The sequence below is a fragment of the Diabrotica virgifera genome, chromosome 2 (assembly GCF_917563875.1).
Source record: "Diabrotica virgifera virgifera chromosome 2, PGI_DIABVI_V3a".
Taxonomy (NCBI): Eukaryota; Metazoa; Arthropoda; class Insecta; order Coleoptera; family Chrysomelidae; genus Diabrotica; species Diabrotica virgifera.
Genome location: NC_065444.1, coordinates 62,222,085 through 62,249,117, shown reverse-complemented (window position 1 = coordinate 62,249,117; position 27,033 = coordinate 62,222,085). Strand labels below are relative to the sequence as shown.

General features: G+C 31.8%; 1 protein-coding gene across 1 annotated transcript in view; it reads right to left on the bottom strand.

Moving 5' to 3' along the window:
• LOC114326255 (glycerate kinase) overlaps nucleotides 1–27,033 on the bottom strand; it is a 125,523-nt gene that overhangs the window by 20,695 nt on the left and 77,795 nt on the right. The window contains exon 5 of the mRNA XM_028274566.2: nucleotides 7,557–7,838. Coding sequence (XP_028130367.2) covers nucleotides 7,557–7,838 — 282 coding nt within the window. The remainder of the gene's footprint in view (nucleotides 1–7,556; nucleotides 7,839–27,033) is intronic.

Below are 27,033 nucleotides of genomic sequence, written 5' to 3'. Positions count from 1 at the left end.
TGGGACGAGATACAGCGCCATCTCTTAACAAATTGAAGAGTCTCAAATGCAGAATTCACCATTAAAATGGTAAATAGTTATTTAAATCTGAGACTCTTCGTGTTGAAAGTTCTTTCTGGTACATCCTTAATCTGCGACTTTAACAATTTATAAGACCGCAGACGACGAATATAGAAAACAAAAAGGATTCCTTGCAATCACATTCCGTTTTCATTCGTCTAGTAAAAGGAAAGAAGAGGAACTTTCTAGTACTCACATCTGAGTAAAGATAGAAAAGTAAATAGATGGTTTTGCTTGTTTTCGATTCAGAGGATTGCATAATCGCTGGACAGCTGTTTCCACCATTTCAGGCTTCCTCAACAGCGCTAGCATGCACTCCTCTGAATCGAAAATAGCTCAACCATCAATTTAAGGGGAACTTCAAAAATCATTGAATTTCTCATTGGGACGAGATACAGCGCCATCTCTTAACAAATTGAAGAGTCTCAAATGCAGAATTCACCATTAAAATGGTAAATAGTTATTTAAATCTGAGACTCTTCGTGTTGAAAGTTATTTTTGGTACATCCTTAATCTGCGATTTTAACAATTTATAAGACCGCGGACGACGAATATAGAAAACAAAAAGGACTCCTTGCAATCACATTCCGTTTTCATTCGTCTAGCATAGGCGTAACCAGGGGGGGGTTTTGGGGGTCGTAACCCCCCCCCATTGGGATGTACTTTGAGCTCTATACGCTTAACACCATAGCCCTCAGAGACCATCCAGTAGTTGTAACCCCCCTCTTTCAGGTAGTTGTAACCCCCCCCCTTAGGATCATCCTGGTTACGCCTATGTCGTCTAGGAAAAGGACAGAAGAGGAACTTTCTAGTACTCAAATCTGAGTAAAGATAGAAAAGTAAATAGTTTTGCTTGTTTTCGAATCAGAGGGTTGCATAATCGCTGGACAGCTGTTTCCACCATTTCAGGCCTCCTCAACAGCGCTGGCATGCACTCCTCTGAATCGAAAAATAGCTCAACCATCAATTTAAGAAGAACTTCAAAAATCATTGAATTTCTCATTGGGACGAGATACAGCGCCATCTCTTAACAAATTGAAGAGTCTCAAATGCAGAATTCACCATTAAAATGGTAAATAGTTATTTAAATCTGAAACTTTTCGTGTTGAAAGTTCTTTCTGGTACATCCTTAATCTGCGATTTTAACAATGTATAAGACCGCACACGACGAATATACATAGAATACAAAAAGGACTCCTTGCAATCACATTCCGTTTTCATTCGTCTAGGAAAAGGACAGAAGAGGAACTTTCTAGTACTCAAATCTGAGTGAAGATAGAAAAGTAAATAGATGGTTTTGCTTGTTTTTGATTCAGAGGATTGCATAATCGCTGGCAGCTGTTTCCACCATTCCAGGCTTCCTCAACAGCGCTAGCAATCAATTTGTTGTACCCAAAAATAGTCCAATCGCCAGAGACGAAATAACCACCGAACCTCTAAAAAGAATACGAACAAACTGAATTTTGCTAAAACTGTCAGTTTTGAAAATCAGTTTTTTACTGATCCCATGCCGAGGGATCAGTAGTATATATAAAAAAACTGGACGTTTGTTTGTGATGTATTGCATGTGCACTATAGGGGAGTGCATATAGATTTTCACTTCGAAAAAAATCAAACAAAATAGAACTTTTTGTAATTTTATTAAGAAATTTTTAATAAACAACATATCGAAAAGTTCTACTCCAGAAGTACTTCTAGAAGAAGACTTCATTTTTTATTAAACAAAGGAACTGCGAAATTCGATGTTTTTTTAAATAACTCCAAAAATATAAATTTTGGAAAAAAACTGATTTGACCATTGCAAAATTCAGAAAATTTTACAAAAAAATCTTTTATAAAGATTTTTCTAAAATTAAATCTGTAGCTTCTATAATTTTTTATTTATAACGCTAAAGTCACCCTTCTCACAAACATTGGCGCACTGTAAACTAGCGTTCGACGAAGTGCACGGTTGAGTTATTTTATTGTAATTCTTTAACTAATAGATATAATGAAATTTTACAAATTGGATAGGAAAGAAGAATAATTAAGCTATATTATGATTATAATAAAAAGAAATAAAATATCTGGACATAAATAAGGTGTGGGCAGAAAGTGAGACTTACATGAATTTTGTCTAAAAATGATTTAAAAATGTGTTACTATAGACCAGGGCGCATCTGTAAAAATATTAGTACATTTGGACGTTGAGAGGTGACTCAATTTTTTTTGCAGAAATTGCTTGAAAATAAATCAAATAATAATATTTGAGTTATCCTCCCTCTCAAAAAGGTCCGGAACATTGTTTAAATAATCAAAATGTCAAGAATTGTAGGAAAAATTCGATTTTTTTCTTCGTTTTTTGATTATAACTTTAAAAGTATTCATTTCCTAGAAAAGTTGTACTGACATAAAAGTTGCGTAATTAAATTTCCTACAATATAGAATTGGTTAAAAATTTAAGAAATAGTCACCCTTGTTGCAAAATAGCAATAATTGTGAAAAAAACATACAAAAACAAGTATTCGCATTTTACGTTTTTCAACCATTTATGCTACACTTAGGACCTTCATATTTCACCCTGAAAAATTTTATGATACAGTAAAACAATACTGTAAATTTCATTAAGATCGGTTTAATAGATTTTGCAAAATAAATTTTGCAATCCAGCTTTCGTAAAAAAATAGTACATTGTTTACCGGGTAGGAAAAGCTTAACATTCCTGGACGACTGTGAAGATTGCTAAGTCGAGGCGCAAGCCGAGACTTAGCAACACAGAGTCCAGGAATGTGGCTTTTCCTACGAGGTAAACATACTATTTTTCCGCAAATCGTTTAAAATTCGACAGATATTGATTGATTTAAAAAAAAACGCGATAATTTTATTCCCAAATAAATGTTGCTTTGAAATTCCTAATAAAATTACTTGGGTTACTATGGAAACGTATTGAGGTTGAATTGTCAAACTAACAACTGTACGGAAATATCATTTCATTACAGTAAGGAATAGTATATTGTGCAACAAGTGCAGAAAGGTACTAATTTCTCACGAGTTTGAAAAGTTGCGGTACGAGCGCAAGCGAGTGCCGCAATTCAAACGAGTGAGAAATTACCTTTCTGCACGTGTTTCACACTATACTTTTTCTACAAGCACAGTTTTTCCTAAAAATAAAAATCACAATTTCCAAACGACGATTAATTATAATAGGTACCTATGTGATAAATTTTAAACTGTATTTAATTAATACCTACTAATCAATTTAAATTCCTTATACCTAAATAAGTTGCACAGAAATCAGTTAAAAAATTAATGCACTGCCTTAATTTGTTTAAATTTAAACAATTATTACACATTATTGACATTATATTTATGCAGTCACGGATTTACACAAAACCTACTTCATTCGACGTCTCTTGCACAGGTTGCTAAATCCTTATTGGTTATTTGATAATTATAAAATGTTTAATAAGAATAAAATTGTAAAATAAAACAGTTGTAACATCCATAATTTAGTTTCTATGCTATAGTTAAATATAATAATTGTCTTATAGGTTATATATTTGTCTAAAGTTTAACCACGGATGTAAACAGAATATAACGTTACTCAGAATGCGGTAGTCCACGGATGTAAACAGAATATAACGTTACTCAGAATGAGGTAGTCAACTGTGCAGAAAAGAACTTTGCGGCACAGAAACGTCACTTTGCGGCACAGAAACGTCACTTTTCTGCACACTAATGTCAAATATCTTATACTGTGAGAAAATATCAAGTTTGCTAACATAAAACCGTGCAGAAAAGTGCACTTTGAATAGTGGTTGTAGAAAAATGACATTTCCTTACAGTAAGGAAGTCCTGACTTTTTCTTCAAGAAATTTTGACAGGAATGTCAAAATTTCCTGGCGATTTGCGGAAAATTCATTTTTTCAAAATGTTACAGGACTGAAAATAAAGCAGATAGCAAGTTGAAAATTTTTTTACATATAGAAGTGTACTGTACCTTTCATTTGCAATTTTGCAAAATTAAAATCGATTAACACCACGGCGTCAGGAATTTTTTTAAATAAACATTAATTATTGGTGCTACGCGCAGGACAGCGGATAGGTTGCTCTGATTGGGCATTCCAATGACCTTTGATAATGATTGATACATTTTAATTTTTATGACATTTCGATATAAATAAATAAATTTGTTTATTGCAAAATAAAAACACATACTCTATCCTTTGAAATAACACTTTTATTAGCAAAAAATTTCTTTGTTCATATATTTTAACTTAAATAATAAAAGTTTATTATTTTTAAAGATATGCAATTGTTTAAACAATATTTCACAAACAATAATAAAATTAGTTTGATTTTTGTGGAATTAAAAAATTAAAATACCACAAAATATAGAGTAAGAAAATAATATATTAGATAAAGATTGGAAGAAATTTTGGTGGAAATCAACCTGTGTGAATCGAACACCGTTGTCCTGCGCGTAGCACCAAAAATTATTGTTTATTTCAAAAATTTTCTGACGCCGTGGTAATTAATCGGTTTTAATTTTGAAAATTGCAAATGAAAGGTACAGTACACTTCTATAAGTAAAAAAAAATTCAACTTGCTATCTGCTTTATTTTCAGTCCTGTAACATTTTGAAAAAATGAATTTTTTTGCGAAAGCTGTATTGCAAAATTTATTTTGCAAAATCTATTAAACCGATCTTAATGAAATTTACAGTATTGTTTTACTGTATCATAAAGTTTTTCTGGGAGAAATATGAAGGTCCTAAGTGTAGCATAAATGGTTGAAAAACGTAAAATGCGAATACTTGTTTTTGTATGGTTTGTCCGCAATTATTGCTATTTTGCAACTAGGGTGACTATTTTTTAAATTTTTAACTAATTCTATATTATAGTACATTGAATTACGCAACTTTTATGTCAGTACAACTTTTCTCGGAAATGAATACTTTTAAAGTTATAATCAAAAAACGAAGAAAAAAATCGAATTTTTTAATTTATTATTTAAATCGAATTATTTAAGCAATGTTCCGGACCTCTTTGAGAGGGAGGATAACTCAAATATTATTATTTGATTTATTTTCAAGCAATTTCTGCAAAAAAATTTGAGTCACCTCTCAATGTCCATCTCAAAACAGATCCGCCCTGGACTACTAATATAATTTTTCTTATAAAACTCTCAATTTTGCACAACTTACCTTTCAAATACCTTTATAAACGATGTTTTATTAAAAAAAAATCTCAAAAATTTAATTCAAATGATACGACGTCTCAAAATATTTAATTTTTGAAAACTTCGTAGATTTAGATAATTACTACCACTTTTAGACGGTATTAATCAAGTTTGAACAAATTCATTACAAGTTTATAGGTGCTTTTTTAAAGCTTAGGGTGTATAAGTAAAATGCATAAACGATTTTACTTTAGAAGTGAAATAAACTATTTCTTTTTGAGAAAATTAAGAAAGATAACACAAATGTAATACGAATATCGAAAATTACCAGCTAAAAAAATGTTTATACAAAGTGATCAAAACTTTTTTCTGTAAAACTTACCTAAAATACATTTATTTATTAATAAGCTTCAATAATAATAAATGTTCAACAAAAAAATTTTTTTAGCTCTTATACAGTATGTCTGCGTAACTTGGAACCTATTGATAACTTTTTTATTATGAGTTTTACGAAAAAAAGTTATTCTTTATAAAATACTCTGAATCCTATATTATCTAAGATGCAGCCATCAAATATCAAATTTTATTAATTTTATACGAGGTACGTCAAAAAATATGAATTTCACTCAAGAGTAAAGTACCTTTATGTTTCACAATATCGAAAATTGATATTAAGAAAATTTGCTTGGAGTTAAACAATATGTTTCAGTATTCAATTACATCCTTCTATTTAAAATATTGTGAATAATAAAGGCACTTAACTCTTAAGAAAAATTCATATTTTTTACATACCTCGTATAAAGTTGAAAAAGTTTATATCTGATGGTTTTATCATAGATTTTAGACCAGGTAGAGCATTTTATAAAGAAAAACTTTTTTTGTAAAATTGATAATAAAATAGTTATCATAATTGTAATAAAATGATGATGGGTATATCCGTAATTTGAGAAAAAATTGATTTTTTTTTCGATTAAAGTGATGTAATTGTATATTAAAACATAGTTTTTAATTTCAAACAACTTTTCATAATAGCATTTTTTGATATTCTGGAACATAAAGGTACTTTACTCTTTAACCCTCGTAAGGCTGCACCCCAGACTTCGTTTTTTCCACCTATCTTTTTTAATATTTTTTTTATTTTTGTCCATTTTTTTATTGGCATTTAATTCAATTATAAACGCATTCCACCCATTACAGCATTTAAAACTCTTCGTTTACTTGCTTTTTTTTGGAAAATGACTGTAAGGTGCAAACGATGAAAGTTTCATATTCTGAATAATTAGACGCTGCTGATGCTCCACCTGGGGTTAACAGAGATACGGGACAAGGTCGGTGTTACTTATGTCAGAGAAAAAAGACGGAAAGTCCCGGCATAACTGTATTGTGTGTAAAAACTTTGTGTTGCTCACTCTGTGAAAAATTTCATGTGTTTGTCTTGCAACGATAATAATTTTTTTTTAAGAAGAAATGAGTACTTTGTTTGTAAAATTATGTTTCAAAGTATAAAAAACAAGTCCTAATTTATCTTTCAAATCAATTTCACGACGTTCACATATAAAAAAATGGATATGCAGATGGGGTGCAAATGCACCCCACACCGTTGTTTATGTAAGAATCTAAGCACCGCCTTACGAGGGTTAACGAAATTCATATTTTAGACATAACTCGTATAAAATTGATAAAATTTGATATCTAATGGTGGAATTAGATTTTTTTATTTTAGATTTTTGACTATCCAGAGCCTTTTATATAGAATAACTTTTCTTCGTAAAATTGATAATAAAAAAGTTTTCATGTGGTTCCTGGCTACGCCAACTTACTGTATAAGAGCTTCTGTATAAGAATTTTCACATTGTAATGCCATATTCGAATTCAGCATAATCAAAAACAAAATAGAAACATATTTGATCAAAGGAAAATGATAAATTCAACGATATTTTTAAAATTATTTATACAAAACAATTGTTATTGTTTAAACAATTAATAAACAATTAGCGGCCAAATCTGCGAGTAGAACTTTTTACTTTAACGGATATATAAACTAACAAAAGAAGTTTTAGAAAAATAAAAGCTTGTTTGATTTTTTACGAAACAATGAATGTTTTCGTTCTAATTGCACTCACCTAATATGCATGAACCTAAATTTAATCTAATCACCTACTTATAGTTTATTCAACTTATATTTTCTTATGATACTACTTAAATAAAATTAAAAATACTAATAAATAAACAGACATCGTTATAAACTTTCATCTTGCGCAAAATATTTGTTAATGTACACTCCAATCTTTCGAAATAAATTTTTGCCTAATCCTAGAAACACTTATAAATCATACCTGCAAACACAAAACAAACTCCTTTGGTATAATCCATATCCAGAACTTCCTGGATGAATCCCTCTTCAGCACGCAAACCCTTTGAAAAAGTTCGTAGAAAAACTTGGAGATTGTCCTTGTTCCCGAGATCGCTAATTACGGAAGCGATGTTGCGTGCAAACTCGGCATAAATCTTGCTAATTTGGCCCACATCTCCCTCGATTTGTGTCGAAATGATGGCTGATTGAAAGCCCTTGTTTATTGCTTCATGTTTCGCGGCTTCGGCTGCTATTTTGTTATTACCTGAAAGTGGATGAATCAAAGTTACGTCAATTTGCTCAACAAAAACGATAAATTTCTACGATATGAGAACTACGAGTATAATACGTGTTGGTTAATGTTAGTTAAATTTTATCCTTTTAGTACAGCGGTTTTCAACCTTTTTTAGCTTGAGGCACAGTAACTTAAAATTTGGTTCAGCCACGGCACACTTGGGTAAATAATCTCTATAATGATAGTGAGTATAATCAAAATTGACGGCACACCTACAGGTACTTCACGGCACACCAGTGTGCCGCGGCACACTGGCTGGGAACCTCTGTTTTAGTACATTGAATCACGGTTTTTGCTCCAAATTTTAAAGAACCACTTGGGTTGACATGAAATTTTTCATACACATAGCTAACATGTCAAAGAAAAAAAGTGATTTTTTCACTCACCCTGGGGGTGAGTTTCACCACTTCTGGGGGGTGAAAAAACAAATTCAAAGTAAGTCCGAAATTCGATAAACTGACTAATTATGAGCAACTTTTATTCTATAGAGATTTTTCACCAAGTCAATCCTTTTCGAGTTATTTTGCGAGTGTATATGTTCATTTTTCAACAAAACGAAGACACGTTTCTAGACGGTTTTTCGCAAATAACTCAAATAGTAAGTATTTTACCGAAAAAACATTCTAAGCAAAAATATAGCCTGTAAAAAATTGAAAAAGTTTTGTATGTATGAGGTTATAGCTAATTAAAAATAGCTTCATATTCGTCAAATTCCAAATAGAATATTTCAACGTGAAATAACCAAAAAATGAAGCACGTTTTGGGAAAATATCATTACAAATTTCTTAAAGTGTTTAAAAAAACTTTATTTCTGTTTTTTTAAGTTTCTAGCATAAAATGTTAGCAAGTTATGCTCAAAATAAAAATAAAACCTTTTGTTTTAGCAAAAAAAATTGGGAAAATTACCCCATAATTAGCATCTTAAATGAAATTAATCGTTACCGCTTCATAAGTTGCTTTACTTATGTTGTGTTTATATGATCTGTAAAATTCAACTGTTCAAAGTGCTTACTTTTAAAAAATTTGATTTTAAAGTAAAATTTTATTTTGAAAAAAATGCTATTTTCCAAAATTTTCAATGTCAAAACAATTTTTTCAAACATAAATATACAGGGTGTAACGAAAATGCAGGTCATAAATCTAATCACATATTCTGGGACTAAAAATAGTTTGATTGAACCTAACTTACCTTAGTACAAATGTGTATACAAAAAAAGTTACAACCCTTTGAAGTTACAAAATGAAAATCGTTTTTTTCCAATATATCGAAAACTATTAAAGATTTTTTATTGAAAATGGACATATAGCATTCTTATGATAGTAGCATCTTAAGAAAAAATTAGAGTGAAATTTGGACACCCTATAAAAATTTTATGGGGGTTTAGTTCCTTTAAACCCCCCCAAACTTTTGTGTACGTTCCAATTAAATTATTATTGTAGTAATATTACTTACACACATTATTTTTAAAACTTTTTTGGCTCTTAGTACTTTTTCGAAAAGTCAGTTTTTTCAAGATATTTTGAATATTTTTCAAATCCACCACATATTTGTATATGGTTAAGTACGATTATGGAGACTTGGTAATAATATGAAAATTTATATATGATTTGCATTTTTAGGTATACAGAGAGAGTCTGTAAAGTGGAATAAATTCAATATCTCAAATACTAATTGTTTTTTTGGAAAATGCTCAGACCCGTCGATTAGTATTTCAAATTGTCCTTTTTGACATTCAATAATAATGTATACAGGGTGTCCCAATTTAGAGATATGACGTCATCGTCGATTTTCTTAAATGGCAACACTGTCATTTTGATAGCTAATTTGATAGGGTTTGTAAAGTTATACATAACTGCAAAATATCAAATTTTTATTCTCTACCATTTACAAGATAATAGAAAATAACAAAGTTATATCTGTAATTTGGAATATATTCAATAATTAAAATACTAACTGTTTTTTTGAAAAATTCTCAGACCCGTCGATTAGTATATCAAATTGTCCTTTTTGACATATAATAATAATGTATACAGGGTGTCCCAATTTAGAGATATGACGTCATCGTTGATTTTCTTAAATGGCAACACTGTCATTTTGATAGCTATTTTGATAGGGTATGTAAAGTTATACACAACTGCAAAATTTCAAATTTGTATTCTCTACCATTTAGATGATAATAAAAAATAACAAAGTTATGAAAAAGAAGTAATCAACTAATAATTGAATTTAATTATTTCAATAAATTAAGCAAAAACTCATAATGTTGCCCTCAATTATTGTCAAATTGTCAATGGGCAACGTTATGAGCATTTTCTTAATTGAAATAAATAAATTCAATTATTATTTGATTACTTTTTGTTCTTCATAACTTTGCTATTTTTTATTATCTTGTAAATGGTAGGGAATAAAAATTTGAAATTTTTCAGATGTGTATAACTTTACACACGCTATCAAAATAGCTATCAAAATGATAGTGTTGCCATTTAAGAAAATCAACGATGACGTCATATCTCTAAATTGGGACACCCTGTATACATTATTATTATATGTCAAAAATGACAATTTGATATAATAATCGACGGGTCTGAGCATTTTTCAAAAAAACAGTTAGTATTTTAATTATTGAATATATTCCAAATTACAGATATAACTTTGTTATTTTCTCTTATCTTGTAAATGGTAGAGAATAAAAATTTGATATTTTGCAGTTATGTATAACTTTACAAACCCTATCAAATTAGCTATCCAAATGACAGTGTTGCCATTTAAGAAAATCGACGATGACGTCATATCTCTAAATTGGGACACCCTGTATACATTTTTATTGAATGTCAAAAAGGACAATTTGAAATACTAATCGACGGGTCTGAGCATTTTCCAAAAAAACAATTAGTATTTGAGATATTGAATTTATTCCACTTTACAGACTCTCTCTGTATGTTGAACCGTATTAAAAAAGAAGCCATATCTCGATCAAAGGTGCCTTCTCGAAAAAATATAAAGAGGCAAAAAAGTTTTAAAAACACTGTGTTTAACTAATGGTACAGCAGCAATATTTTAATTGGAACGTACACAACCATTTGGGGGGTTTAAAAGAACAAAATTCCCATAAAAACTTTATGTAAACATATTAAAAAATAAGCCTCAACTCGATAAAAACTGTCTTATCGAAAAAATACTAAGAGGCAAAAAAGTTTTAAGAACATTAAATTTAACTAATGGTACCACAATAATAATTTAATTGAGACTTACACAAAGTTTGGGGGGGGGGGGTTTAAGGGAACAAAACCCCCATAAAATTTTTATGGGGTTCAAAAATTTCACTATAACTTTTCTTTAAGATACTCCTGCCATAAGAATGCCACATATACATTTTCAATAAAAGATCTCAAATAGTTTTCGATATATTCGAAAAAATCGATTTTCATTTTGTAACTTCAAAGGGCTATAACTTTTTTTATGTGCATATTTGTACTAAGGTAAGTCAGGTTAATTCGAACTATTTTTGGTCCCAGAATATGTGATTTAATTTAAGACCTGTATTTTTGTTACACCCTGTATATTAGCTGTCATGAAACCGAAACCACAGAAAGACAAACATAGTTGTAGTGAGTCAAGCGGCAAAAAACCGTGATGTCATTTTTTTATTTTTACGGTAAAATTGCGATTTGACACTGTTCCCCCACTTAAAATTCAAAATAAACTTCATTTTTGTTTTTAGCACCATCAAAAAATTAAAGTAAGACCAAAATTAGCCATTTACCACCCATGGTCAGTATCTCGAAAAATAAAAATAATTTTATTTTGGGAATTTATAACGTCGATATTAAAAGTTTTGCGATTAAACTAGAATAAGACGAGAGACTTGAAATATATTCCATTGTCTTGAAAAGGGTAAAAAATATACATATATACGATAAAAATTTCAGAAAAAACATTGAAATGGAAAAGAGTTGTAGCGAGTTAAACGCAGAAATAAACGTGATTTAATTTTTTTTATTTTTAGGGTAAAATTGCGATTTTGACAATGTTCCTCCACATAAAATTCAAAATAAACCTTATGTTCGTTTTCAGCACCATAAAAAACATAAAGTACCTATGACTAAAATTAGCCAGATACTGAGCCAGATACTGATCTCACCGTGGTCAGTATCTGGTCATTTTGGGGACGCGTGCCGCTCGCCTATAATTGGAGTCTTCCTTAAACAGTTCCTTACTTTTTTTGTAACAAAACGAAAAAGGTTTGTAAGGGATGAAAAAATATGTAACAAAATCTAAAACTTACAAAAATATCAAACAGCCTAAATAATTAAAAATATATGACAGCAATAAAACGTTCGCCTTTAGACGTAGCTTAACTTAAATATTTCATACCTGAAGCAATCGGAAGGTGTCAATACTTGTCTAAAATATGAGATTCTTTGCATTTTTAAACGTGGATTTTGCACAAAGAACGAGAATAAGAAATGACCATAGCCGAATGGAGGCTGAATATTCGGGATATTTTATATCGTCGAAAAGGATTTATGAATCGTTTAGGCATCGATATTTACTCATAAAATAAAAACTGTGTAACGGAGTAGCAAAAAATTTATTCGAAGGGATTTAATGCCAAAAATGTAAGCGCTCAGTTTTATGCCACGTATGAAAAAAACTCAAAATAGAATGTATGTATAATATACAAGAATAAAAACAGCTTAACGCCGTAAAAAGGAGTGGCGTACACAATATTCCAGCTACAAAACAGCTGATATGAATATTACGTGCGCAAAATACTTCACGGCGTGCGTGAAAGTAAATTTTCCAGCACGGCGTGCCGGAAAGTAAAATACCTTGTAATATGGCAATATAATATATATTATAATACATGCAATAAACTAATATTTAGATATTATTTACTAATTTATTTCAAATTTATCTTATTGTGTTCATGTTTTAATGAAATTAGCGCGATTATTTCATTCATAGGAGATTCTGACCAATAGAAAGCTACAGAAATCTAAATTAGACTGATAATTTTTGATAATTTCCCGTCGTCAAGTATATTACGTCAGATGCCCTTCGTTGCTATGAAAAAATACATTCCGTGACATTAATGACAATTAATGTTTTAAAAATTATAAAAGTGACGAATTTCAACCGTAAAATATTTATAACAACTGTGTGTTTAATTGTACTAATTTTTACTTACGTAAATAAATTACAATAAAATTTTGGTTTTGAACAGTTTTATTCATGAAATAATCGCAACAAATTGCACTCGATCTCTAAAATTAATATAGAATTTTAGAGCTCTTGTGCAATTACCACTGATAATTCGCGATAAAATAATAAAATTATTTTGACATAATATTTAAAAGTCAGATCAGCAGACAATTAAAATCGTTTTGAATCGTCGTCATGGAAACCAATATCGTCGTAGTGGTAACCCATTATATTGAAAGTTTGGTTTTGACAACCTTGTCAAAGAATTAATTTGTGTATTTTCACTTCTAAATAAAAATTGATATATGTAACTATTTGTTGTGGCTTTTTTCCAAACGTACGACCCTAGAAAAAATATTGTTCCTAACTCATGCGGAAAGTGTCTTCCCCGCACTCGACTGCTTGCCCGAACTCCGCTATCGTGTCGTTCGGGTCAACGGCAGTCTCGTGAGTGAAAGTATCACTTTCCGCACTAGTTAGGAAATAGTATATTGTGCAACAAGTGCAGAAAGGTACTAATTTCTCACGAGTTTGAAAAGTTGCGGTACGAGCGCAAGCGGGTGCCGCAATTCAAACGAGTGAGAAATTACCTTTCTGCACGTGTTTCACACTATACTTTTTCTACAAGCACAGTTTTTCCTAAAAATAAAAATCACAATTTCCAAACGACGATTAATTATAATAGGTACCTATGTGATAAATTTTAAACTGTATTTAATTAATACCTACTAATCAATTTAAATTCCTTATACCTAAATAAATTGCACAGAAATCAGTTAAAAAATTAAAGCACTGCCTTAATTTGTTTAAATTTAAACAATTATTACACATTATATTATATTTATATACATTATATTTATGCAGTCACGGATTTACACAAAACCTACTTCATTCGACGTCTCTTGCACAGGTTGCTAAATCCTTATTGGTTATTTGATAATTATAAAATGTTTAATAAGAATAAAATTGTAAAATAAAACAGTTGTAACATCCATAATTTAGTTTCTATGCTATAGTTAAATACACATACCGGCAAAATTAGCCGGACACCTTAAAAATGGGACATGTTTGATGTCTTGAATTTCCTAAACCACTGGTCCGATTTGAGTGATTCTTTTAGTATGTTATAGCCTTATTAGTTAAAAATATTGGTGTAATAATGTTGTTGCTAGACAGGTAAATGTCATTTTATACCGGGTGTTACAATCATACTGTGTTTTTGTTCTTAAAGTTCGGAACACCCTGTGGAATATTCTAGCATATATAAAATATTAAAATTAAAACTCGATTGTAGACTTAGGCTTTGTTAACATTTTATTTTTTGATTCATTTGGTTATGTTGGAAAATAGAAAAGTTATGTGCTTTAACAACTAGCCATGCTTTTTATCAATAAATGCTCATAGTAGGGGAGGAAAGTATGCTAATTTTGCAGTTACTCGAGCGTTATGGGACCTATTGGATTGTGAAGAGTGGGTGCTAAAACCAAAAAAAGTTAAGTTAAGTTTTCAATAAAGTGTGAAACTCTTTATTTTTTAATTTAATTTTCCATTTCCACCAATCGTTTTTTCCGATTATAGGAAATATAGGTTATATCTATCCATAATTGGAAAAAATGTTGCGAATAAAAGTTGCTTATTTTTACGTCAAGGATCCAAATCTGCAATAAAAATTGGGGGCTCCTATTTAAGATTTTAAAGTAACCCTCCACCCCACCTTCGTGGGGGGTCGTGTTTGGTGCCATTCGGTAGATTTTTGAAAAATATTGAATAGGTGTATTTTGCAGTTTTACGATCTGATGTTCATTTCGCGAAATATCGCAGGGTTCGTATTTAAAATTTTGATTTACCCACCCACCCTCTCCGTGGGGTGTCACGAGCCCCCGCGGAGGTGGGGTGGGGGATTTAATTTAAAATCTTAAATAGGAGCCCCCAATTTTTATTTCCGATTTGGATTCTTTACGTAACAATAAGCAACTTTTATTCGACACATTTTTACGAATTATGGACAGATAGCGCTATAATCGGAGAAAAATGATTATTTCAAATGGAAAATTAAATTAAAAAATGAGAAGTCCCCCACTTTATGTAAAACTTAACTTAACCTTTTTCTGATTTTAGCACTCTTCACAATCCAATAGGTCCCCATAACGCTCGAGTAACTGCAAATTTAGGATACTTTCCTCCCCTACTATGAGGATTTATTGATGAAAAACATGGATAGTTGTTAACGCACATAACTTTTTTACTATCTTACATAAGTAAATGAATCAAAAAGGAAAATGTTAAGAAAGCCTAAGTCTACAATCGAGTAATAATTTTAATATTTTACATATGCTGGAATATTCCACAGGGTGTTCCAAACTTTAAGAAAAAAACACAGTATGCTTGGTACACCCGGTATAAGATGATATTTACCTGTCTAGCAACAATATTATTACAACAATATTCTTAAATAATAAGGCTATAACATACTAAAAGAATCACTCAAATCGGACCAGTGGTTTAGGAAACTCAAGACATCAAACATGTCCCATTTTTAAGGTGTTCGGCTAATTTTGCCGGTGTGTGTATAATAATTGTCTTATAGGTTATATATTTGTCTAAAGTTTAACCACGGATGTAAACAGAATATAACGTTACTCAGAATGCGGTAGTCCACGGATGTAAACAGAATATAACGTTACTCAGAATGAGGTAGTCAACTGTGCAGAAAAGAACTTTGCGGCACAGAAACGTCACTTTTCTGCACACTAATGTCAAATATCTTATACTGTGAGAAAATATCAAGTTTGCTAACATAAAACCGTGCAGAAAAGTGCACTTTGAATAGTGGTTGTAGAAAATTAACTATTTCCTAACAAGTGCGGAAAGTCATACTTTTCCGCACGCGATTGCAGTTTGCCGAACGACGCGAAGCGGAGTTCGGCAAGCAGTCGAGTGCGGAAAAGAGACTTTCCGCAAGAGTTAGGAACAATATTTTTTCTACGATCGTTTAAAAAATGACCAAATCTTAATAAATTAATTGGATTAATTAAATATGAAAATACACAAATTAATTCTTTGACAAGGTTGTCAAAACCAAACTTTCAATATAATTAGTTAGTATGACGACGATTCAAAACCACTGTTATTGTCTACTGATTAGACTTTCGAATATTATATCAAAATAATTTTATTTCATCGAATTGTCGCGTTAGTTTCATTAAAACATGAAAACAATAAGATACATTTGAAATAAAATAGTAAATAATATCTAAATATTAGTTTATTGCATGTATTATAATTATTTTAAGGCCATATTAAAATATCTAAATTCAGTGGGGAAAAGTAATGCGGAAACGTAAAACTTTCCAAACTAAGACACGTGCGGAAAAGTAGACTTTTTTGCACGCTCGTAGAAAAATGTATTTACATTTTGATGGAAAATAAAATTATCGTTTTATTTACGCGCTACAAAAGTTTTACTTCAAATATAGCAAATACTATGGAAAAATGTTACAAAATATGACTACAATTTTATTTTCCATCAAAATGAAAATCCATTTTTGCGCCACTAATATTCATATCAGCTCTTTTGTAGCGTTGTAAATGCCTTTGCCACATTATCGCACTAATGGGCTAGTGGTAACGAGACTAAACTTGTGATAGGGCCATCCAAGTTCATATCCCAGCCATCCAAAAATTTATTTTTCAATATGATTCTTTGTGTCCATCGAATGTAGACTAATTTTTTTTCTATTCGGAATAGATTGAATAAAAAATATTGAGATGACTGGAAAATGAACTCGGATTGCCCGATAAGTTTAGCGTCGTAACCACTATAACCTTATAGACCATTTAGGTGATAATGTTTAAATGGATTATGCTCTGGAGCTCGATAACTTCTAACCGGTTTTACTGATTTTGATCACTAAACATGTGTTTGACAGGTATTTACAAGTAGTCTCTGATGCATCCAAGGTCAAATATGATATCTGAAGGTATTATAGGATTTAGTGAGCTTAAGAAACCGTTTTTCCCATCGGAAATGTATTTTATCATAATTATCACCTAGGTATAACTTAAAAATTCGAATTTTCCCAGATATGAGGTATACATAGTTAGACGCGGCTGAGTCCTCCTACAAACCCTCAGTTATTGGCGTAATTCCATGACAATATCCACAGATTTTAGCAGCTCTTACTCACGAAGTTGCAGCAGTTTGGAATGAGATATGTCAACAGAATATCGATCACCTTAGCAGAACGATGCCTAGGCGTGTCAATGATTGTATAAGAAATCGTGGATCCTCAACATATTAAAGAACCAATTTTCTGCAGCAAGTTGACGAATCAAGCTGAAAATTTAATTACTTTACCAGTAAGGGACATTCATGTATAGACCAAAAATGATTAAAATCGCAATAAATATATTATGTAGGTAGAGGTATTGGATTTTGACAAGAGCTATGAGTCATGTCGATTTAGTACACAAGTTTATGTGAAATTTTCAAGGTCATAGCTCTTGTCAAAATCTATTACCTATACAGTGGAACCTAGATAAGTCGGATTAATCGAGACCGCGGCCTATCCGGGTTAACGAAATTCCGGGTAGCCGGATAATATGGTAAGAATTAAAAAAATACACTATACTTCGAGATAAACTCGATTATAATTGCAAAAACATGAAGTACATATGTACAGTACATTTAAATTACGTAAGTCGTATACTACAGTATTGTTCATTTCTTGGTAAAACACTCAGTCAGACTGAAAAAATGTTTGTTTTGTCTGATGAAAATCGGTCCGGGTTAGCCGGACGTCTGGGTTATCGGAGGCCGACGTATTTAAACCTACTTATTTTTACCTTCTTTTGTCACTCAGTATATATTACGAAGACTAATTATTCTAAGGCTACAAAAAAAAGACAAATATGCAGAGAGAAAACACGGACAGAAAGACCACAAACCTACAAAATGGAAAGATAATTTTTATATATCATTCAAATGTAATTATTTTACTAGTCACAGGGTCAGAAAATATAAATAATAAATAATTTTATTCTGCTGTTTTCCCCCAACATTCAAGACAGCACTCCAATCTCACAGGATCTAAAATCCACTTTTTAAAAAAGAAATAAGTGGAGATCAAGGGTCAACTTCCAAAGTTTTACATTTTCGCTTGCAGGTATAAAAGTTCTGGTGTTTTGTAAAGTTCCATTCGCTTTTCCTCTCCTATAAACCATATACAGTTTCTGCAAACATTTTATTTTCCTGTCAAGTTGTATAGGCATCAAAACGAATCGAAATACGGGGAGTGTATTTGCAAATGTAAACTATAATGAGCCTTTGGCCATGTATATAATTCGGTTTTAAATTTGATTTCATCAAATATTTCGGCAAAATGTTTCAAACTAGAATGAAAAAGTATTAAACAGATATTTGCATGAATGCTAGTCAAAAAACAAACAATCAAAAAAAATTTATCTATGAGAATGCCCAGTTTTCGCCCAGTCGAAAAACATGATAAAAATCCACGAGGAAAATAAAATTCCTGTAGCTGGCTGTATATCATAAATCACAAAAAATACAAGATCCTTTGTAAAAGGTATATTTAAAAGACCCCACTAAGGGTTACATCACAAACCAAAACGTTTTCGGATTAATAGGTATCAATTGAGTGTCAACGACACTCAATGAGTGATTATTTTTTACAATTTCTGCCGATGCTTCCAAATGAAACATCGGCAGATTTAAATGTGCCGTACCTGCCGCTTAACGCATACGAAATATACGTTTGGTTGCTCTTCTACTCGTATGTCGTTGAGTTTTACGTGTAAATCGTCAAGCTCGAGATGAGGTGGGGTCGGCTTGCCGAAAACAGTCAGATGAATGGCTCGGATCATTCATTTTTTAAAAAGTCTCTTATGCGCAGGGATCACTTAACGCTCGGATTGAGCAAATCCTTTTAAAAACTATGAATAAAATTCAGTCTGTATTCTGACAGATTTTTTTTATTTCACAGATACAGATACAAATGATATCAACTCTGATTAAATTAAATATTAAAAAAAATCTATATCTATAAATGTGTGGGTCGGCACTGCCGACCCTGACCGGCCGCCACTGTCACTATGATTTAAGACTGCTAAAATACTTATTTTGCAATCAAGTAATTTCCCATCAAACATGGAGTACGACAGGGTTGTGCTTTGTTACCCAGTCTGTTTATTCTATACTCTGAAGAAATATTTAGGGAGGCTTTGGATGACAGACAAGAGGGAGTAAGATTAGGCAGAGAAGTAATCAACAATATCAGATACGCTTAACATGCAGCTGTTATTGCAGAAAATTTACAAGATGTCTATAGTGTTTGTCACTCTGAGTTGTCAGTACCGCTTGTATACAGTGTACAATGCTTTTCAAATGAGAAGTAAAGGAACCGTTTTGCCACATAATCGGTACGGGCACCAGAGGTGGCTTTTAAATACAAGAATTTATCCCGGTCCGCTTCGCTAGCGTTTAAACCTTGATTACACGTAACGAGTATTGTAGCGAGACAATGTTCTCGGCCGAGTGCTCGTTTGGGATAAACATACTAACGAGTACTTGGCCGAGCACTCGACCCAGTCCTATGGCGAGACAGTCACTCGGATCTTGTTCTATTTACTAGGCCGAATCTTCGACCTCGCACCCTTCAATCGTATACTCGCCAATCCACTCGGTATGTGTAAACAACACTCGCTCACTACTCGCTGTGTAACTGTGCATATTACCACTTCATCAGAGGAGACGACTTGAATTAATGAATGTGATTTGTTATTCTCAAAAATAGCTAACAAATGGAACTCAGATAGGACAATACAGGTTAGTTTAGTTGTATAAGTCACACTCGTGCTTAAGAAATTTCAAATCTTTGGAGTATAAAAATAAACAAAAACGTGATGGAGCATAATATGTATCGATTGTAGAAGAAATAAATATTGTTGGTTTTAAAACTCAAGAAGTCATATAAAATAAAAAATTTAAATTCGACATATAGACAAGAAAAAAAATCAATGAATCAAAGAAATCGGGTGTACCGAGATTGGGTCTTCTTAAAATCCAGTGTCTATAGTCCAAAGACGCTTATCTCCTTTCCATAATATATCCGTCAATTCTTGTATAAGCAGTGGTATAAGCTGTTTGATATATTTTTAATGTTAGCTTTACGATCCATAAGTACACTACTCCTTGTTTTTGTGAATCGAAACTGAACTGACTCGCCTCCAAATTCAAAAATTGCCAAATACGTATAAACCATCTCTCGCCCTCATCACTGTCTCGGCCTAGTAACAGTTTGCTGTCTCGCCACTGTACTCGTTACGTGTAATCAAGCCATTACTGTTTATAAACCATGGCCGCGAACAGGCATGCGAGGCTGCAAACTGGCATCGTTGCAACCTGTACAGCATAGAGACATAAAAATAAGAGAATGCTAAATTCCATACATGTAATCGTCACAGTGTGACGTCATTTGATACCAGCGACTCGATGAACTACTTACTCAACTAAACGGCCAGAACAGGGAAAGCGAGAAATTTAAAATAATTATGTATTTCCCTCACAAGTTTTCAGAAATATAGGATGGGAGAAAAACTACACACTTTTTACTTTTATTAATCTTAATTGATATTTAGCCTACCTACTTGTAAAACACGGTGTTTTGTCACACTCTCACTAGCTTTTTATTTGTATGTACACTATACACTATGTACACTATATCCATTAGTCTATTATCACTTGTGTAATTCCAATTTGTACTGTATTATCAGCTTAACAGTTAACAGTACTAGTAAGTACCTGAAAAAAATAATATAAATCACTCGAAAATATGGAATTAACATTATTTTTAGTAGAATGCAGTAATGAATCACTTCATAGTTTTCGAAAGGTTATCTCCTAAAATGAAAGCAATTTCGCTTTGTTCTACACGGCATATGAATGTAATTTAAAAAATCAATATTTCTAGACTATTATATAATAATTGTATTTACACCTACCAATATTCAATTCCACCAATTCAATATATTTAAATTAAACAATTCAGCACATTAACAAAATGGAGTCATAATAACATGATAAAAACACAACCTGAAAAGTCAATGTCAACAAGTAAATTTTCACAGTACAATAAATTCTTTATTGTACCATGGCACATGGTAAACAATTTAGTTTCATAAACAACAGCGCCCCGATGTGCTACTTACCTGCGCAGAACAAATGTGATCGTTTTGGCCTATCTTTTGACCGCTCTCTCATTTTTAATTATCTATGCTGAAGTGACTTCTCGGAGTGATAAACACTTTAGACATATTAGTTATTATACTATAAACTGGAGACCGGCAAGTTCGTAATGGTTCGTAATCATTCGTAATGTCCGATTAGTTTGAATTGTTCGCGGTTGTAAGCTAAGTGTATTTTATATTTTATTTTTGACAATTATTTTGACAGGAATCTCGAAATTAAATTTTTTTCGAATACATTGAAGTTAAATGTTGTTGCTAATTGAATAATTTCATCACATAATGCATACAATTTCCATTTAACTTAAACAACAATTCAAATTTAACTTTCGGTCTCCAGTTACGTCATCATGCGCGAACTCGGACGTATTTGAGCTACGGGAAGATACTATCTCGTTATTTATAGTATCATGATATTAGTAAATCCAGTCAGTGAAGAAAGTTATCGGAGAGGCCTTAAAATTAACATTTTAAAGACAAAGTGGATGGCAGTTGGAAATAATTATGTATATAGATCAAGGTCTGCTTTCTCTAAATGGAGAGGAAATAGAACGCGTAATAGTAGTTTACGTAACGAGTTCCGAAAGTGATAATTTACGAGAGGAGTAGGAAGTTTTCAGGGCGAGCCGTAGGCGAGTCCTTGAATCCTGCGAGTCTCGTAAAATCACTTTTGGATCGTGCTACGTACAATATTTTTTCTGTAGCCGTTTTGTATGTTAAAAGAATATATAGATAAACTTTACTTACGAACTTTTATTGAACACTTTAAAGTTACTCTCGTGAATTCAACATTAGAAAAATCTACTTATGAATATTAATAACACAATTATAACAATTATTTACATTGATATTGATATTTAGTTTCTCTAATCTCATCTGGAATCATTTCGGCTTCACTTTCACTGCTGATTACCATTTCTTGGAATTGAAAAACGAAAAACTGAGCGAAAACCAATGAACTGTCAATACGGATGGAACGGCCCCGTCCCATTCAAATAGTGAAGCAAGATTGACTCCAACATACAAGAGAGAGGTCCTGAGAGAGACAGAGAATTTGTCAGGTAAAATCTGACAGGCCCTATAATATATCAACTTAAATCGGGGAAATGGACCTCATATTTTTTTAACTTGGTATCAGGGCTGATGGGCAGTATTTAAAAATTAAGTTAAGTTAATAAAATTTAAAAAATATGAGGTCTGTTTTCCTGATTTAAGTATATATAGGCAACTGGAATTACACGACCTGTCAAATTTTACCTGAAATATTCTCTGTCTCTCTAGGACCTCTCTCTTGTATGTTGGCGGCATTAATTTTCTTCATGCCTATTCCATCAGTATTGACAGTTCATTGGCGAAAACACATACGAATCTTAAATGACACGTGTTGTCCTAATAAAATACAAAGTTGATGTTATAGTCGAGGAAATGAAGCATTTTGGCTCGCAATTTTTTCGTCCTGCATGGATTTACTTGAAATTCTCACAGAAGGTAGGGAATAGCCCAAGAATCATTTTCTATATCATGCGGCTGTACGCTAAAACCTTGGTGGTGGTTGCCACCCCATCTCGGGGGTGGGAGTTTTTTATTACACTTTAACCATGTAAATCGATGTAAAAACTAATTCTAAGAAAAAAATGTTTTTTACATTTTCTTCGTAAAACTAATATTTTTCGAGTTATTCGCGCTTGAAAGTAACAGTTTTTCGTCAAAAAAATCGACTTTTTTAGAGAGTTTTTTGAGAATACCTTGAAAATATGCATTTAATCAAAAAAACTATAGATATCAAAATTGTACCTTTTAGTAAAATAAATTAAATTATTTTTCTATAATATCTTTAAGACCAATACAAACCGAGATACGTTATGTTAAAAGTTAGCTTTTTTCGTCAAATGCATAATTTGAAATATTCAAAGCCAAATAACGGGAAAACTTTGCATTTTTCGAAGAAAATTTAAATTCTCTTTTTTCAAGTATACAATTAAATCTTTCAAAGAATAATAATAGAAAATTTCTAACGTGAAAATAGAGCGACTTATGATCAAAAAAAGTCGGTACCTGCTTTTCTCTACGAAAAATTCGGTGAAAATAACCCCCTAACTACCCTCCTAATTAAAAACTGGTCTTCACCTTTCTGAAATTCCTTGTATATTTGTATTGTCAATACACCCAAGAAGTTTGACCTATTAAAAAGGCCTAATTTTAGAAAAATTGGAGTTTAAAGAAAAATTGATTTTTTGCAATTTCGTATTTTTCACCTTTTATTCAAAATATCTCCGAAAATGCTGGAGATACGAAAAAAATTATAGATTACTAAATTAAACAATTTTTAATAACTAAAGTTATGTTGTGCATATGTTTTCATTATAGTTAACAGTAAGCGAGATATAGCTGTTTAAAACCTCTATTTACGAGCAAACACCGCCTTATTCGAACCCTTTAAACCCGCCCCAATTAAAAAGTAAGGGATCTAACGGCATTTAATTGACACAGTCTTATAGTTCTTCAAAAATTCTACAAAATCATTTTCGAAAAAACCTTTTATCGCCAAAAATGAAGGAGCTATGTTTATAAAACGAATTATTTTTCGAAATCTTCGAATAGTCCGCTTATGTAACATTTTCAATGCGTGTATAATACGACAGATCTGGTTTGTATACTGGAAGATGACTTAAAAACTATCTGTATTTGTACTTCTGCATATTTGTAAATTCGTATTTTTGTGTAAATAAATGTTTTTGTAATTCATTAATTCTACTTTTTTCTGTATAGATCTATTAAATTATCTACTTATAAAAATTGTAATGTTCTTAAGAGTGGTTTTTAAGGGTTGAAATATTATGATATTATATCCTAAAGCATAAAACAATCATTAATTTTAGCCAATCAAAACCAAATTTTATCCATATTAAAGTTTACAACGTTTTTATATAATTTTTGACAATAAGAGTAGTTTACACCCCTAAAAGTAATCGACACCCTTGAGCATGTTATAGATTATGAAGTACAGGGTGAGATGATCCTAATCCCAAATTTTTATGTAAATCGATGCAAGCCGAAATTATTCTTTTAGGATAAGTGATTTTTTATATATAGCTCCAAGAAGGGTGGTTTTAAGGGTTGAAATATTATGATAGTATATCTTAAAGCATAAAACAATTATTATGTAACTAATTAGAAACAAATGTTGACAATATTAAAGTTTAAAATGTTATTTTATAATTTTTTACAATTAGGGGTAGTTTTTACCCTTAAAAAACCAAAAGCGTACAACGGCTCAATATAGAAAATGAACTAGAAGGTGAAATGAGCCTAATCCCAAATTTTTGTACAAATCGATACTGAACGAAAAAATTACGAGGTTTTTCTATTTTTTCAGCTTCATTTCCTCGACTATTATTGCCAAAGCTGTTACCTAGCTACCCAAAATCGTCCCGAAAGTAAAAAAAGCGTCCCGAAAGTGAAAAAATTAGTCCCGAAAGTAGCTACTTTCGGTACGAGTTGTGTAAAATGGTACTTTCGATTTAATAAATCATACCGAAAGTTTCATTTTCGGGACGGCTGCAGAAAAACTATTTTAAATACCTTGGTAGCTGATTAAATGTAAATTGTGACTTTGATATAAATATAATATATGTTGATTTCTTTTTAAACTTAAACCTGTATTTGTACCTTTAATATAAAATCATAAGTTATTGACAACATTTGAACCCATGTTTTATTCGAAATGCAGAGAACAGTAGAAATTCCCTATTGCTGTTCCCGAAATGATCCGTAGAGACCCCATTTATTTAAATCCCTTTTAACCCGTATCAAACCTCCTGATGGCTTCGTACCTATCACGTAGGCCTTGACGTGCTCCTATTCTCCATTCACCACCTCCATGACAGCTTATGTTGGATAAATCTCCATTTCCCTTTCAAACACACTTTGCCACTCTCTTTTTATAAAGTTGTTTTTTATCTAATAGTAATTAAAAGATATACATACTTGTCTAAAAGTTGAGAAACATACATACATGTATACCAGGGCTGATCTGTGAAAAAACGCCACATTTGGATCTGAGAGGTATAGACCGGTCTAGTTAGACTCAAAAATAGGAGTGAGGCTACAATAATTGCCATCAAGCTGAAAATTGGCAGGATTGTTCAAAATACCATCATAAATGAAATCTAAAAAGTCCTCATAAATCCGGCCCGTGCTAAAAAATTTACGCGGGGTCAAATGTCACCAAATATGGTTTTTAGCGATTTTCAGCGAGTTTTATCGTAAAGTTAGCTCTAACAAAAAATGTAGGTTAGATAATTATCTATAAAAAAATATCTTAATAGGTTGACAGTTTTTAATTTTTGCTAAAAAAACCTCATCAAACCTAATTTAATTTGAAAACAGTTGTTAGTTCTTGTTAATTTTTTATTTATAGTTGATAAGAAGTCGAGGTCCGCTGGGATGAACAGCCTCGGCTTCTTTTCGCAGTGAATATCTGTTGTGAATTTTGTTGTGTTTGACATTTGATTTTTTGGAAGAAAACTTAAAATAGACAAATCTGTGATTATCGTTCGAGGTGAACGGACGACTTTTGAAACTCATCCAAAGGGTAAGGGCCAAAACTATCTATATTTTCCTGTTAATTTCTAATTTGCATCGACTGACATAGATTTTAAATTCGTCAATCTGCCGCATAAGATGGAGGAAGAAGTTCCTCCCGATCCTCCTCCACCACCTGACCCTCCTAATAAAATCAACCAACTTGAATGTCAATCTCAACCTCCAATTATTCAGAAAAGTCTTAAAGGAAAAAAACAAATACTATATTCGGAGACCGATATAGGTCCTTATGAAGTATTTGTCCAGGGTCAGGATAAAAATATTGGAGATTACCACGTGTTAAGTATAGCTAAATCTATTTCCGTTTTAAAAATTAAAGACATCACGAAAATCAGTAGAAAAGGTAAAAACAGGATAGGGGTATTATTTGCCACTAGAAAAGCAGCCAACGATTTCGTTGTGAGGAAAGATTGGGAAGCCCTAGGGTATGACGTGTTCATTCTATTTCATCAGATTTCTTGTAGGGGTATAGTAAGGGGAGTTAATAAAAGATTCACAGAGGAAGAAATAAAGGAGGCATCAGAAACAAACTTGGCTTTATGTAAGATATTAAGTGTTAAGCGAATGAATCGAAGAGTACAAGTAGATTCAAAGATTGAATTTGTCTCCACGGGAACTATTAGCATAACTTTTTCAGGAAAAACTATTCCTAAAGAAATTTCCATATATCAACTACCAATGAGGGTCACACCATTTATCAGCCCTGTTCTTCAATGTGGGAATTGCTTATTTTATGGCCATTCTACGAACCAATGTAGAGGAAAAAAGAAATGTGCTAGATGCGGAACTTCTCATGAGGATTCTTCATCTAATACGTGTACAAAATATTGCATTTTCTGCAAATCTTCTGACCATAAATCAAGTAGTCGTAATTGTAGAGAGAGAGTCAGACAAAAAGATATTAAGGATCTAATGTCCTTTTCTAATCTATCTTTTTATGAGGCAAGTCAGCAGGTTCCTAGGATCTCTAATATTTCATCTTTCAACTTAAACGATTTCCCCCCCTTACATAACGATCAGAATAATTCTAATGGCATCTTACCACAGGAGAGGAGGTCTGCAGCCTCAGCTCAATATTCAAAACCTTTTAGT